At 36.8% G+C, this 15,547-nt stretch overlaps 1 protein-coding gene across 1 annotated transcript in view; it reads right to left on the reverse strand.

The window, feature by feature from the left end:
- Positions 1 to 1,780: 1,780 nt before the first annotated feature.
- The window catches only part of LOC149550228 (integral membrane protein (Protein of unknown function DUF92, transmembrane)), a 77,414-nt gene continuing 63,647 nt past the window's right edge, over positions 1,781 to 15,547 (reverse strand). Inside the window, exons 4-5 of the mRNA XM_089793325.1 lie at positions 2,380 to 2,484; positions 1,781 to 2,152 (exon numbers count right to left, since the gene is read on the reverse strand). Coding sequence (XP_089649451.1) covers positions 2,072 to 2,152; positions 2,380 to 2,484 — 186 coding nt within the window. The 3' untranslated portion in view covers positions 1,781 to 2,071. The remainder of the gene's footprint in view (positions 2,153 to 2,379; positions 2,485 to 15,547) is intronic.

Genomic DNA, 15,547 nt, shown 5'->3' on the forward strand with positions numbered 1-15,547 from the left:
GATTTAGGACTCTCAACTCCTCTATGATCATGCTAAAGGAGGTCAATCTAGAGTCTAAATGGTTCATTGAGTCTCTCAATCCTATTATAGCCCCACTGGGGAGATAATTGGAAGGAGGTGGCATAACCAACTTCACAAGCCCTTCTATGCAACAACTTATTACCTAAATTTGGCATTACATTTTTGCGATGATTTCAAGGCGGATAAGGAGGTTTTAATGGCCTATAATTGATAGTACATGTCTATTGATTCCACAACTACACTACATGAGATGGATGCATTAGATAATGCAACAAGGGCAATTTTTTTACACAAAATGAACAAAGACACTTACACAAAAATCCAACTAGATAAAAATATATTTTTAGATTCTTGAGTTCATGCACTTTGATTCCATAATCTAGCCTTATAAGTTGAAAATGACTTATCCGTTTTCCTTATTTCAAATAGAAGGTGGCAAAATTTTGGGTGGATAGTTTCCTTCAAAAAATTGTCATTTGCATATTGAGTCATCCAAGTAGTGCTTCACAATGCAAGTGCAACTTGAGCATGTTCAAGCATATCCACTCAAAGAGGCATAGTAGATTGTTTGAGAAGAGGTTGAATGATCAAATTTGTGTTCATTGCAACCTTTGTCTTAGTACTGTATAATTTTTGGACTCTTGACTCCTTTATGATCATGCTAAAGGAGGTCAACCTAGAGTTAAGTGGTTCACTGAGCCTATCGATCCTATCTTCCCTAATGAGGACCTTTGTGATCATTACAACCTTTGTCTTAGGACCATACAAGTTTTGGACTCTTGACTCCTCTATGATCATTCTAAAGGAGGTCAATCCAGAGTCTGAGTGGTCTACTAAGCCAATCAATCTTAACTCCACTAATGAAGACCTTGAGCGAGTTGACCTAGCAGACAGAGGTTGAGCATGTGGTCATGGCAAAGAAAGATAGAGCACAATTAGGCACATACGATATTGGTAAGAGTGGCACCTCACAGGAACAAACCATGATTGCTCAGTTATCTAGGACTTACCTTAGACCCCTTTGTAGAAGGAGACAGGCTACTCTAAGGCGAAAGCTAAGCCAAACCCATTGATTTGTTTTCCCACATATGTTTGAGAACATCTAATGTCGTGGATTTCGTGGTCTTATATATATTTGACAATATTTATAATTCTATATATTTATGTTTGCTATTTCTTTCAAGTAAAATTTACATTTGTATTTATGTAATGGATGTATATTTATGTATGTGATCAAATTAGCTTTTGTTTAAGCTAATTTGATGATATTATCGTGTCTTTAAGCTTAACTTATTAATGGGTGCATGAAACAAATTTTAAATCATTAAAAATTTCTAAATTTTACGAGTTTGTTTCATTTTACCAAGTCAAGTCATTCTCGCCAAGTCCAAGTTTGGGAATTTAAAACCATGCGCTACTCAACAAGAAGCTTACACAAGGAGTCAATGCCAAAAAGCAGCAGCACTGGTTAATCTTACAAACTACAGTCAAATTGTCAATAATAACTATTTGACTACAAGGGAAGAGATAATAAAACGCATCCCTTAATCAACACTAGAAACCATGGAAAAAATAGTTTGTTTCAATTTCTTGAAACATTAACTAACTAAAATGTATCACGTCTAGTGAAACTAGTGTAGTGCCAAACATCTCAACCGCCACAAAACTAATCAGATATAACCTGTCAAGATGGTCTAATATCTCAAAGCAGCTAGTTGAAAGTGAAACATTCGGCAAATACAACACTTCAAGCAGCCTATCCACAAAATAAATAATACACGCATAAAAAAGATAGAATTCATACATGTCAGCCCAGCAAAGTTTATAGTAAAATGGCTAGACCAGTTCTAATCCAGATGTTGATCAACATCATTATTAGGCAGCAAGAATGAAATATATATCAGCCGAAAGACTTAGTGTACAAAAACATGTCCAAGGAGCAAACAAGAAAATCGCAACCATTCAAAACAGTTAAAAATCACATATCAACCTCATATTTGTGAAGCATGGCTATATTGTAACAGCTCTATTGTCCTCGCAAATTCAAATGTCAGCCCAGCATACTTTTAAGTATAATGGCTAGACCAGTTCCGATTGAGATGTTGATTACGTTGACGACATCATTATTAAGCTGCAAGAATGGAATAGACATCAAAAAAGCTTACTGGACAAATACATGTCCTAAGAGAAAACAATAAAAAGGCAACTATTTCATTACAATTAACAAAATATCAAGTAACAACGTAATATTTTTAAGGCATGGCTATGGTCTTTAATGAATTGCAGACTGCAGTATGAGCCAAAAAAGAGTAACAGCTCTATTGTCCTCACAAATCATATTAGGCAGAGAGTGAGTACCCATTTAAAACCCTCCTTGTCTTGGAAAGCAGCACCAATTTGGCTTTCACAAATGTTCGCTAGTTGTGAAGAAATAACACAAATAATAGCCCCTGGGCCATCTATCTGTGTGAACAATGAAAAACAAACAGAAAATTTGTTATAACTCTTCAACCTTTTATAAAGATTTGCATAATGCACATTAAAGAGGGAGAGAACGTTATTTTACATGTCATCCACATTTACTATTCTCACTACTTAGAAGAATTACTTTGTCAAGCATACCCAGTAAATATCAATTAGCAAAATAGTGCTAAAAATGTACACCCAAATTTGACTTGGCAAAATGATACTACCATGATAAGTTTGCATGAACCACTTTAAACTGTTTAGTATCAACAACACAAACGGTAACAAGGTGAGTGAAATTGTAGAGACAACAGCAGACAATTTTACTGGTTTGCGCATGTACAACCTTGAGCCTGAAACAGATGTAAATCTGCCCCGGCATTGTTAGTTTAATAGACATATCCTTTCACTTTCATTTGTGTTGAAAATGAAGATACTTGCAATAAGATGGGGGAACTATTTATGGGTGAAATCTTGTAATATCATATAATACTTTGAAAATAGACATTGTAAATGACATGATATTTATGTTTTTCTGAGTTTGATTTTAAAATATTAATGCAATGATCAAAATGTGGGATGCAGCTTTATGAAGAAGATATGATGCATGAAAAGGGATGTGCATACACTGTTGGCAGTTTTTGCCGTCTACATCAGCCCCCCAAAAAAGAAGTCTTCCCAATGACAAAAACAAAATTGGGCTTAACTCGGTGTGGAATACCCTCCTCAGTATGTCCCAAGATACTATGGACGAAGCATACAGTCCTGTGAACCAGTCAATGGATGTACCCCATAGCATTGTTGGAGACTTTCTCAACGAATAGTCCTTTTCCACCTGACTGTTTGCTACCCAGATAGTTTTGCACATCTTCCAGTGCCTCAAAGAGTCTTCCAACCCCTTCCACATGACTTCGGCAATTTCTGTCAATCTACATTCAGACTTGTCAAAGGATTCACCATCTTTCATGCCTGCTTGCTCCCTTGTGCATCAGACCTGGGCGCATTGTTCCGACTACTATGTTCTGGTGCTTTCCCTGCACTCTCGGCCATGCATGTGTCCTCTACACGTCCACCTCCAGCCTCCCCAACACCTCAGGTATTTTCAGGCTCTGACTCATACTCCCTCCATCTAAGGGTTTTCGGTTCATCCTCTAGTGATGGGTTCTCCTAAGATGGATAGATTTTCAATACCATGCAATATGTTGTCAATTCAAGATTTCCTTCTTCATGCTTGTCATGTGGTGGTGTCTGTACAGGCAGCTGTCTTACTTAGTTGGTGAGGTACGTCTTGTCAGAGGGCGATAAGCTTATTGTAATTTTCTCCATTCATGTTCTACATTTCCTAAAATCACTTGATTACTTGGCCTTGACCACCTTGCGGCCTCTTCTTGCCACTCATGCTTCTAGGCTTCATATATATATAATTTACATGTTTTTGTACAAATGAACCCAAACAAGCCCAAACCCCTTCCCAAAATTCTGCTATACCGGCAAACCGGTTCTTCGAACTCAAACTTCGAATCGAACTTGAACCAGTTACTTAGAGAATGGGAATAACAAAAATGGCTTTAGGTTTGGCAGGGTGTATGCAAAGGAGTGGTTGAGCATATTTCAAATGGAATGGGCATTGAACATGAACCTACCATGGTTACATCCTGTAGTGTTCTAACTCTAAGGAAGTTCTATTTTCTGTAATAGATGTTATGCCTTTAATTGGCTTGCCGCTTCATTGAGTATAACAAAAGCAAAACAAAGAGTGAAAGTTGATATCCTGCTACTATAAGACTATACAGTCATCCAGTTTTTGCACAGAAGCTGTTTGGTGTAGTGCTGAGAAATATACTGTCAGAGTTGTAAGTTGGCCACTATGTGATATAATAATAATTAATATAGCAGTTGCCTGGGGCATTCCATGGTGGTCAGTTTGTTTCCAGCTAAAAAAATTTATAGTAAAGCATAGACTTTCATAAATTGGCATTCACTCTGCTTTGGATGGAACAGTACTCTTCTTTCATAAGGGCAGGAGACATGGCAATGCTCAATTTACAAATCAAAGAAAAGGATCATGCTCCTATCAAATGATCTAAGTAATATTCTGCTTTACTGTAATAACTCTAACCTGGATCTGCTAACCAATTGGCAATATGTATGAAATCGTTTTTGTTTACGATATAACTCTGTCTATGTTATGGATATTCAGGTGGTATATGTGCCCCTATATAATTTGACACCAATTTCTTGCCAAGATAGAGATTTTGAAAATACATATATGATGCACCAAAGAAATACTGAATTTCAAATTTATTTGATGAGTGAAGATGCAATGGAAAGGAAATATCGAATTTAACAATTGATACTGAAATTCCACTATGCCATTTTATTGAAGTTCTAGGAAAGCTGAAATTTACAAATGCAATTCACGGCACCTGATTTTTACAATGGCAGATTAATCTTGTTCCTAGCAACAATTTTTGTCAATGTCCACAAAAAATAGCAGCTCAAAGCCTCAAACAAAAGAAACTGAAGCAGAATTCAAACTGTGAGTTCCTTGCTCTTGGAAAGGTAAGATCAATTTGTAGGAGCACCATATGAAAACCCATACCCCTTCAGGACAAAGGGTATGTGTGGAAATGATGATTACAAATTCACTTTTGCATACGCTATGGTGTGAACAAAGTACTAACCATAAGCCGACCTTGAACCCCTGTTCTACAGGTTTAAGATCAGTTTGGAAAATGATCTCAACAGTAACACTGGAAATAGTTTCAAAATTTTCCACTGACTATATATATAGGTGAAATAATTCAATCTGGCAGATGAAACCTCTTCCAAAAGAGAGCCTGATCATTGCTAGGAATTCAGTAATATCTCCTTCAAAATTGAGTCTGGACAGAAAAATAAGGCTGCTGATAGTGCTGCTAATGCTACAGTCATTTGATGAACTCTATGATTATTTGCAATGCAAACAACTTTTGAGATGAAGTAAGCAAGTTTCTAGTCAAGAAAATACAAATAATGAGGTCTGTATCCAAAATGGGTATCAAAGGAATGAAGACTGAATATGACAAGCTGGGAGAGAATAGGCTTGTGGCTCAAAAGCAGGCTGATTCAAAGCAAGCCAAAATCAGACTACAAGAGTCAAGACCATATCAAAATTTCGGCAGTTCTGGTACATCTCATTGGGGTCATAAGCAATAAAATATATTACAGATGCCCATGAACTTCTCTTTTACTTATAAGATGGTGCACCTTATGAAGCCCTCAAAACAAAATGCTAAGAAGGCAAATGAAGCTAGCCCCTCTAATAAGACAGAAGCAAGCCCCAGTAATCATAACCAGAATTTTGATCTTCACAAGATTGCTCCATCCATTATATGCAGAAAAGTTGTAACGATATTTACAGAATGCTTGATTACTGATTGAAGATGCACAATGCTATCAGTAACTATCATTTTGACTTAGACAAGATTTAGATACACAAATACTACGCCACAAGGTATTCTAGGGGGAAGGCAAATGCCTATTATGGGTGCAAATAAGGTGTTTTACCTAACATGGTTGTCTAGTAGGCCCTATTCACATGTTTGAGGTCCTATGAATCTTTCTAGAAGTCTTAGTTGTCAATGAGATCTAATATTATGTCATCTACTTTTGTTTCATGGGTGATTTAATATTTGTTATTTTAGTCGTTTCATGTCATAGAATTATGGCACATGTCATGATCTTGTCTAATCCTACTTTCACCTTGTCTATATCTAATAGTAATGTCCCCTTTTAGGAGGACCCTCGAACTTGCCCTAAATCACAATCTTGCCCAGGAACCAAAAGTGCAACTAGATATTAAATGTAATATAGCTAGAATTATACCTCCGACAACAAATGTCTTTAACAAGATAAAACCCTGGAATAGATCATGCAATCATTAAGAAATATTGAGCATATAAATCATAGGACCAATTATATACATTAGGGTTAGTAACCACACGTGTACAAATATATATAATCATCATAATTCATTATGATAGTTCATGTCACATCTATATTCATTTTTATTATCCAATCGTAATAGGATTTAAATGAGGGAGCATGTAAGGTTGGCTTGAAGCAATCCTCACATAAACCCAAGAGTGAATACTTACCCTCTTGGCCCCAAGTTGCAGGCACATTGAGCATCTTCCCTCCCTATTCATGTCTACTTATTCATCCTCTTATGACTTGCAATTTCTCAAACAATCAACCATTGTAGAGGTTGAGAAGGAAATCGCGATAGGGTGCCTGGAAATCCTCCTATCTAAGCCCAAGCGAAGACACTCACCTTCTTGTCCCTAAGTGGCAAGCACATTGGACATCCATCATGAGGTGGTCTAGTTAGAAGGTGATTTTGTATTTGATCTCAAATGGTGATACAAACACCCCACTAGGTAGACCTCCCTATGCTAAATGTCCAATGTGCCCATGACTTGAGGGAGGGTAAATGATCGCTCTTACACTCCTCTCGAGCTCGATTGTGAATTTACAGCAAGATCCAGGGTTCTCCCAAAAGGGGACATTGCAATTAGTATCAGAACCTTAATCCAACTAACCTACAGGAGAAACCTAATTAACCATCATACACATTCAAGGTTAACTATTTAACCCCTTAAATGAATTAAAAAAAAACATAAAGATCAAATAGGCCAACATTGCACTTCTTCATGTGTATGATTGTACGATTTATGTAGCATGCCTTATGTGTATTCATGTTTTTCATTCACACCTTGGGTGTACTTGTGTGCCTTACATGTCTTATGTGGATACGCCGTACCTCAAGTGTATGCTCCATGCCTTATGTGTATACATGTCTATGCCTCGTGTATTTATGGATATACTTCACATCTTTTGTGAATTTATATGTTTGCTTCATGTTTTAGGGGATTTCCATGTTACATCCCAAAATTTTGACGTATTAAAATAAGTAATAGCCGTTGAGATGATTAGTTAAAACTACAATTTTCTTGATCATGAGAAAAGGGAAGTTATAGTTAACCGTTTATTTCATGTGGAAATGGTTGTTATAATGGAGTCAATTAACAGTTATTATGTTTACTTGTTTATTGAAAATGGTAGTTAGTTGTTGCTTTATTATATTCTAATATTGATTTAACTGGAAGAACTTGTTATTATTGTGGAAATGTTGCACGAGTGGTTGCAAGAGCAGACAAAGGGGAGAAAACATTGCTAAACAGGATTTGAGGAATGGGGCACTATTCTAGTCCATTTGTTCAATCGCTAGGTATGACCTCTAACTACCTTGATAAGGATTTAGCGCCTTCACAATAGAATATACCACTGGACAATCATTAGCCACTTGGACAACATATAAAACTATATATAACTATCATTATCAAAAATTCATGTTTAGAACCATTACCTTGTTTTGTGATGTCATCTCCATTTTTCTTTTATCATCACCTATATATATACGTGTGTGTGTGTGTGTGTATATATGTATGTATGATACCACCAAGATATTAAAGTAATATATATAGTTCGTACTGATTAATATATGTATATATATACATGTGCATACATCAAGAGGATATGATGTTATAATAAACCATATTCTCCAAACTACGCATATATAAAGTTATACATATTTTAATGAGTGTGAATTTAGATACAATAATAGCATGATGGAATCTTTTAAAATATATATATATATATATATATATATATATATATATGTTTTTCGACAAAGCTCTTTAATAAATCAAACTTATATTTCCCTTAATAGGCGACCATATACACTTGGCACCACCTTTCTTTTTAAAATCGATGACCTTGTAACCGATGGTCTTGGATGAAACTGCCACCTTGAGTTACGGCTCGCTTCAGCCCAAGGGAGATTATAAAGTCTGACTACAGACGACATTCTATTCTCTTTCTCTTCTCCTTCTATCTCTCTACTCTGTACACAACACCTCTTGATTCAAGTGCCGGTCTATCCACAACAATTTCGCATTTCATTCATAGTCGAGTCAGCTTGAGCCGTATGGTGGAGGCATCATTTGAATCCCGTAAAGGCTTTCGTTCAGGTTATGTTTAGTAATTACACATTCCATTCTTTATGAATTTGAAACAATGCAATAGATTATAAGTTCGGTACCCATGCATTCGAATCATTATGTTTCTAAATCAATGCAACAGTTTTTAGATGGATTATCTATGCATCCTACATTTATAATTTATGCATCAGCTGTATGATCACTGTATATATGCTCGGCTTATGTTCTGTCGACCTTTCTATTTACGATTACTGAAAACTGTTAATATCAAAAGGGGGCCAATATATAGTATGAGAAATTATCACCGAGATCAAGTTCTTTCCTCATTGTGTTACGTTTACAATTGTCTTTTACTTTACCATGTGTGGTACTGAAATATAACATCAGCATGTTGCAAGAATTGAATTACATCTTACACAAGTTTGTTAATCACAGTGCACGCACCAATAGATGGGAATCCATGAGTAACCATGATGATCTACGCCAAAATAAGAAATCACTCTCTCCAAGGACTCACCCTAGCTGGAATAGCCAATGAAAGGGGGTGAAGAAGAAAAGATATCCCTGCAAGCGAAAGAGCAGAAATCAGAACTTCCATATATGAATGCATGATAAATTTTATAATAAATTCCAACATAATATCCAAGCTCGTGTTTGTCCAATATGTACCCTGTTGTCAAGTCGAGCAGTGGTGATCAGGTATTAGAAACTCATCTAAATCCTTGGCCAAAGTCATTTAGAGGCATGTTTGCCTTTTATTTGATCACATGATGTCGGTGGTGCCAGTTAATCAGGCATGCCTGCCTATTACTAAGTGAAGATTCTAAACACGAGTATGCTCGGATGGTTGGACTATGGTGCCCCAAGCCTAACCTCGAGGTAGGGAGGGCCTTTCTTGTTAAAAGATTGTGTGGGGATTAATAAGGTCCGTGGTTGGGAGGTTAAGCCTATGCCAATGCTTCTCCTCTTAACAAAAAGCCAAGGCTTGCACATCTTCAGATAACTCGGCTAGATTCTATATGTTTCTTTTTGGATTCTATCTCGCAAGTTCATTTCTTGTAATTATTATATAATTCATGGAATATATGGAAATGATTTAGCTTCTCTTGAATTGTTATAGAAATCAGTTAGTTGGATTAATTCAATTATTTTGACATGAAATGGATTGTAAGGTGTGAAAGATGTTTACTTCGGTAAAATGATTATGTGATTTACTTTTCCTAACTATTTTACATTCTTTCAATCATTTGGTTCTAGTTACGAATTTCAGAATTAAGTATATATTTTTCAGTCTAGAAATTTGATATGTTACATATCATATCAGAGCACTGGGTTCAACACAGAACCTTGGGCACATCACCTAGCAAAATTTGTAAACCTGAGACTTCCTTAGATTTAAATGTAACAGGATGTATACACGAAAGACTCCTTGCAAGAAGGCGCGGCATCCCATTTTCCCATACTTGATTAGGAACATGCCATACTATGATTACACCTATTGTTCCATGCCTCAGGACAACGAAACTTTAAAACAAGCTTTGCAACAAATGAGGAAAAAAAGGGTCAAATGGACTCCTGTCAAGAAGGCAACTTACAAAAACAAACTCATTCAAATTTGGAACGCCCACCAGCCTAACCCTCTTATGCACTTCCATAGAGCTTGGATGGTGCAAGATATGTATAAAACTGAAACTGGAACTGAACAAGCACTCAAAAATAAAATTTTAGAGTGACTGAATCTATAATCTAAATGTAGCACCCTCGGAGGAGGGAATTTTGTAAACAAAATCTGCTGTAAATGTAACTGAATAAATAAACTAGTTGGAATCCTGTCTATTCTTGTATTATTCCTTCTTCTCTTCTCAAAAAAAACAAAAATTGTATATAAGTATATGCGTATGAACCAAATTGACTTAAAGAACTTTTATTTACTTTCAAGCCGAAATAATTAAGAAACATGAACAACAATGGTAATGTCACAGACCACAAAATGGCCCATGAGAACAATCCACTTCCCCCAACTGATCTGCTACTTCAGGTTTTGCAAGACACGCAAACAAAGTTAAACAATATGAAGAAGAGGCTGAACGAATTGTCAGCCTAGATTGGGCAAAGTCAAGAGGAAATGCAATCCTCGCCCCCTCCCAGAACAGAACCTAAAATCTCTGAGCACAATGAGAGAAACACTCAAGCCTCACTTACCGAAATTGAGAAACAAAAGAAACTTGAAATAGTTAGTGACTTATTCGCAAACATTAGAAAGATCAAACCACCAAGTTCTCTAGTTCCGAATCTAAAGAGGATGCAGAGGCCTGTTTAACGAAAATGAAACAATATTTTGAGATTAGCAATTTCTCGGAAACCTCAATGGCAGCTTGGGGAATATACCATTTTTCAGGGGAAGCCACTACTTGGTGGGGAACACCAGAGTTGAATTGAATATTAAGAGAACTGAAATTACCTAGGAAAAGTTCGTGGCCATCTTTAAGAACCATTGGTTATCCCAAACTTTCTACAATCAAAGGTTGTTGGACTTCCAAAACCTTAGGCAAGGGAATTTGTTTGTACACATATTGGGAAAAATTCACCCGTTTGCTGAAGTACATACCTCCGTATCAGCAAGATAGAAATATGAAGGTGGAAAAATTTTATCATGGGATTAAATAATAGGATCGGAGGAACAGTTATGTTCTCACTCCCTAAACCATGGAAGAAGCCCTAGAAAAGGTTGTTCAACGAAAACATAAAATTAAAAGAGAGATATTCTGTCTAAGATAATAGAAGGAAAACAAATTGGAATTCAAAAGGGACAAATACCGAATCTCACAAGAAACAATTCAAGGACTACAAACCCAACAAACCAAAGCCAAGAGGAAATGCTAACAAGAATTTCAAAAGTAACCCCAATACAAATAAGAATGGCAAGGGCAATGAAAGGAAAGGACCACCAGCAAGATGCTAGAATTGTGGTGGGAATCACTATGCTAACAAATGTCCTAGTAAGGCAACCACCAACCAACCACCTCGACCACCATTACCACCATAGCAGCATGTCTACCAACAAAGGATTCACGCAGCACTAGACAATCGGCACGCAAAACAACAATTGGGTCCAATTGAAACTCTGGGTAAGATCTACAGAAACTTTGTTTCTATATTAATTGATATCGGAGACTCATAATGTTTTATATCTCCAAAGTTATTAAGTAGATTTCCAAAGAGGTCTAGTTACATGGCAAAACCATGGGCAGTCAACTATGCAAAGCAGTCAAGGGCTAACGTCACGCAGTGTCTATTTGAGGCACGGGTTGACTTTCCAAAATTCTCTATAGAATTAAATCTGTATGTAGCACCTCTTGGGTCCTATGACATAATCATAGGCATTAATTGGCTTAGTAAGCACAAGGCCAAGGTTGACTGTCTTGCCAAAACTATAGAATGTTTGGATGATCAAGGCAATCTTGTAAATATTAAGGGAGTTTTACACGAAATCAAACCACGTCAAATATGCACCATGCAACTCAAGAGATGCGAGAGTAAAGGATGTGAAATTTTTGCAGTTAAAAAATTAAAATTGAAGATATAGGAAGCAATAGAAGTAACCTGGAGGATGAAGAAATGGGGGATGAACCGAAAAGATCATTTACAGACAACTACCCATATCTCGAGAAATTCTAGGATGTGTTTACAGAAGAACTTTCGGGACTACCTCCATCTAGAGCTTTTGATTTTACAATAGATTTAGTACCTAGGGCAAAACCTATATCCCGAGCTCCTTATCAGATGACCACCACTAAATTGATCGAACTACAATTGCAGTTGCAGGATATGTTAGATAAGAAACTTATTTGACCAAGTGTTTCACCTTGGGGAGCCCTAGTATTGTTCGCTAGTAAGAAGAACCAAACTATGAGACTCTGTATAGACTATAGGATGCTCAATAAGGTCACAATCAAGAACTGGTACCCACTTCCTAGAATCGATGATTTGTTTGATCAAATGAAAGGTGTTGCAGTATTCTCAAAAATTGACTTAAGGTCAGGATACCATCAACTCCACATCAAGGATGAAGATATCCACAAGACTGCGTTCAGGACTAGCTATGGGCATTATGAGTTTACGGTATTACCCTTAGGGTTAACTAATGCCCCAACAGCCTTCATTTACCTGATGAATAGTATTTTTCAAGATTGTTTGGATAAGTTTGTACTAGTCTTTATAGATGATACTCTAATCTAATCAAGAAACGAAAAAGAACATCAAGAACATTTAGAAAAATTTCTATAGAGGTTGAGAGAACATGAGCTATACGAAAAGTTGTATAAGTGCGCCTTTTATCAAAAGGAGATCCAATATCTAGGACATTATATCAGCTAAAGGTATAGCTATATATCCTTCAAAAATCAAAGCAATCAAGGAATGGCCCGTACATAGGAATGTGACAGAAGTCAGAAGCTTTGTAGGGTTAGCAGGATTCTATAGGAAGTTTGTTAGAGATTTTTCCAAGATAGCTTACCCGATCACTTCACTGCAGAAGAAGGGGAAAAAGTTTCTTTGGATCGAGAAATATCAAACAACCTTTGAGTACCTAAAGGAGAAGTTAACTACTACACCTATACTAAGAGTACCAGACCCCCAAAAGGAGTTTGTGGTTATAACCGATGCATCCAGGGAGGGATTATGAGGTGTAGTGATGCAAGAAGAGCAAGTTGTTGCATATGAGTCAAGGAAGTTAAAGAACTACAAACAAAACTATGCTCCTCATGATCTAGAACTAGCCGCCATTGTGCATGCCCTCCAAATGTGGAGGCACTACTTGATAGGGAAGCCTTTTGAACTTCGATCAGATCACCACGACTTAAAGTACATCTTTACTCAACCCAACCTTAACCCCAGGTAGAGGAGATGGTTGGAATTTCTAGCAAATTACAACTTTGACATTAGTTACATTAAAGGTAAAGAGAATAAGGTAGCAGATGCCTCGAGCTGATAGAGGCATATTTCCACTATGGCCGTCATAAATATTAGATTAAGGGATCAAGTATTACAGCATTTAAAGCAGGATGAATTCTATGCAAAGATCAGTCACACACTTCTCAGGGATCCACAGGACCCCAGATACAAGGACTTCAGAATGAAAGATGGGTTATTAAGGTATGGTGATAGGATGTACATTCCCAAAGCACAAGAAATCCGAAGAATGATTTTAGAAGAACTCCACTCAGCTCCCTATTCAGGACACCCCAGAGTGACCAAAATGATGGTAGACAAAAAACCACTAAATTTTTGGAAGGGGATGACAAGAGAAATAACGGATTATGTGGCAAGATGTCTAGAATGCCAGAGAGTCAAGGCAGAACACCACTATCCAACAGGCCTCCTATACCCAAACTAAGTACTAGAATGGAAGTGGCAGATAATTACCATGGATTTCATACGACTACCCATGACTCGAAGCAAACACAACACCATTCTAATAGTGGTAGACAAACTAACCAAGGTGGCTCACTTCATACCTCGTAACCTGACCGATGGAGCACCAAAAATTGCTCACAAATTCATGAGAGAGATTTTCAGACTTCATGGAGTCCCGAAGAAGATTATTTCAAACAAGGATGCTAGGATAACCTCCAGATTTTGGCAAACACTATTCTCGGCTTTAGGGACTAAGTTAAATATTAGTTCGACTCATCATCTCGAGACTGATGGTCAGACAGATAGGATAAACCAGGTTTTGGAAGATCTTCTAAGAGTTTATTGAATGGATCAACAATACCAGTTGGAAATGTATCTACCCTTGGTGGAGTTTGCTTATAATAAATCCTATCCATCCACCATTAAGATGGCACCCTTTGAGGCCCTATATGGTTGCAAATGCCAAACCCTTGTAAACTGAAACCATGTCAAGTACAAAATTATCATTGGACCAAAAATGTTGAAAGAAATGGAAGAACAAGTAATTCAAATCCATCAAAGATTGAAAGAAGCAAATGATAGACAAAAAAGTTATGCAGATGCAAAAAGAATACCCAGGGAATTCTCAATAGGAGAAAAGGTGCTATTGAAAGTAAAACTCCAAAAGAGTACCATCAAGTTCGGTAAGAATGCCAAGTTGGCCCCAAGGTATGTGGGACCCTTTGAGGTGTTGGAAGTCGTGAACCTAGTAGCCTACAAAATCGCACTACCTCCAGCCCTTGTCAGGATGCATGACGTCTTTCATGTGTCATATCTTAATAAATACATCACTCATCATGATCATATAAATAATTGGAAATTATTGTAGGTACGAAACCCAAGGGTGGTGGAAATAGAACCACCCAAAATACTCAAGGTGTGTAAGCTTTGCTTATGAAATCGAGACATAACTCAATGCAAGGTGGACCAGTATGCACAAGACATAGCTATTTGGGAGGACTATAATGAGATTTTTCAAAAATACCCTCATCTTTTCTCCAAGACCGGAGCCTGATCATCCTTCTCTTTTTTTGTGATGCTAAAAACATTGATTGCACAAATACTACTTTTAAATTATATTTGTAAATTTCATCGGGGACAATGAAACATAAGGGGGAAGGTATGTTACATCCCAAAATTTTGACCTAATTAAAATAAGTTATAGCCGTTTAGATGATTAGTTAAAACTAGCATTTCTTGATCATGTGAAAAGGGAAGTTATAGTTAACCGTTTATTTCATGTGGAAATGGTTGTTATAGTGGAGTTGGTTAAAAGTTATTATGTTTACTTGTTTATTGAAAATGGTAGTTAGTCATTGCTTTATTATATTCTAATATTGATTTAAATGGAAGAACTTGTTATTAATGTGAAAATGTTGCACGGGTGGTTGCAGGAGCAGACGAAGTGGAGAAAGCATTGCTAAACAAGATTTTAAGGAATGGGGCACTATTTTAGTCCATTTGTTCGATCGCCAAGTATGACCTCTAACTACCTTGATAAGGATTTAGCGACTTCACAATAGAGTACACCATTGGACAGTCATGAGCTACTTGGACAAACA

Source organism: Cupressus sempervirens, chromosome 7 (genome assembly GCF_028749045.1).
Source record: "Cupressus sempervirens isolate cs-2001-9-10 chromosome 7, ASM2874904v1, whole genome shotgun sequence".
NCBI classification, from domain to species: domain Eukaryota; kingdom Viridiplantae; phylum Streptophyta; class Pinopsida; order Cupressales; family Cupressaceae; genus Cupressus; species Cupressus sempervirens.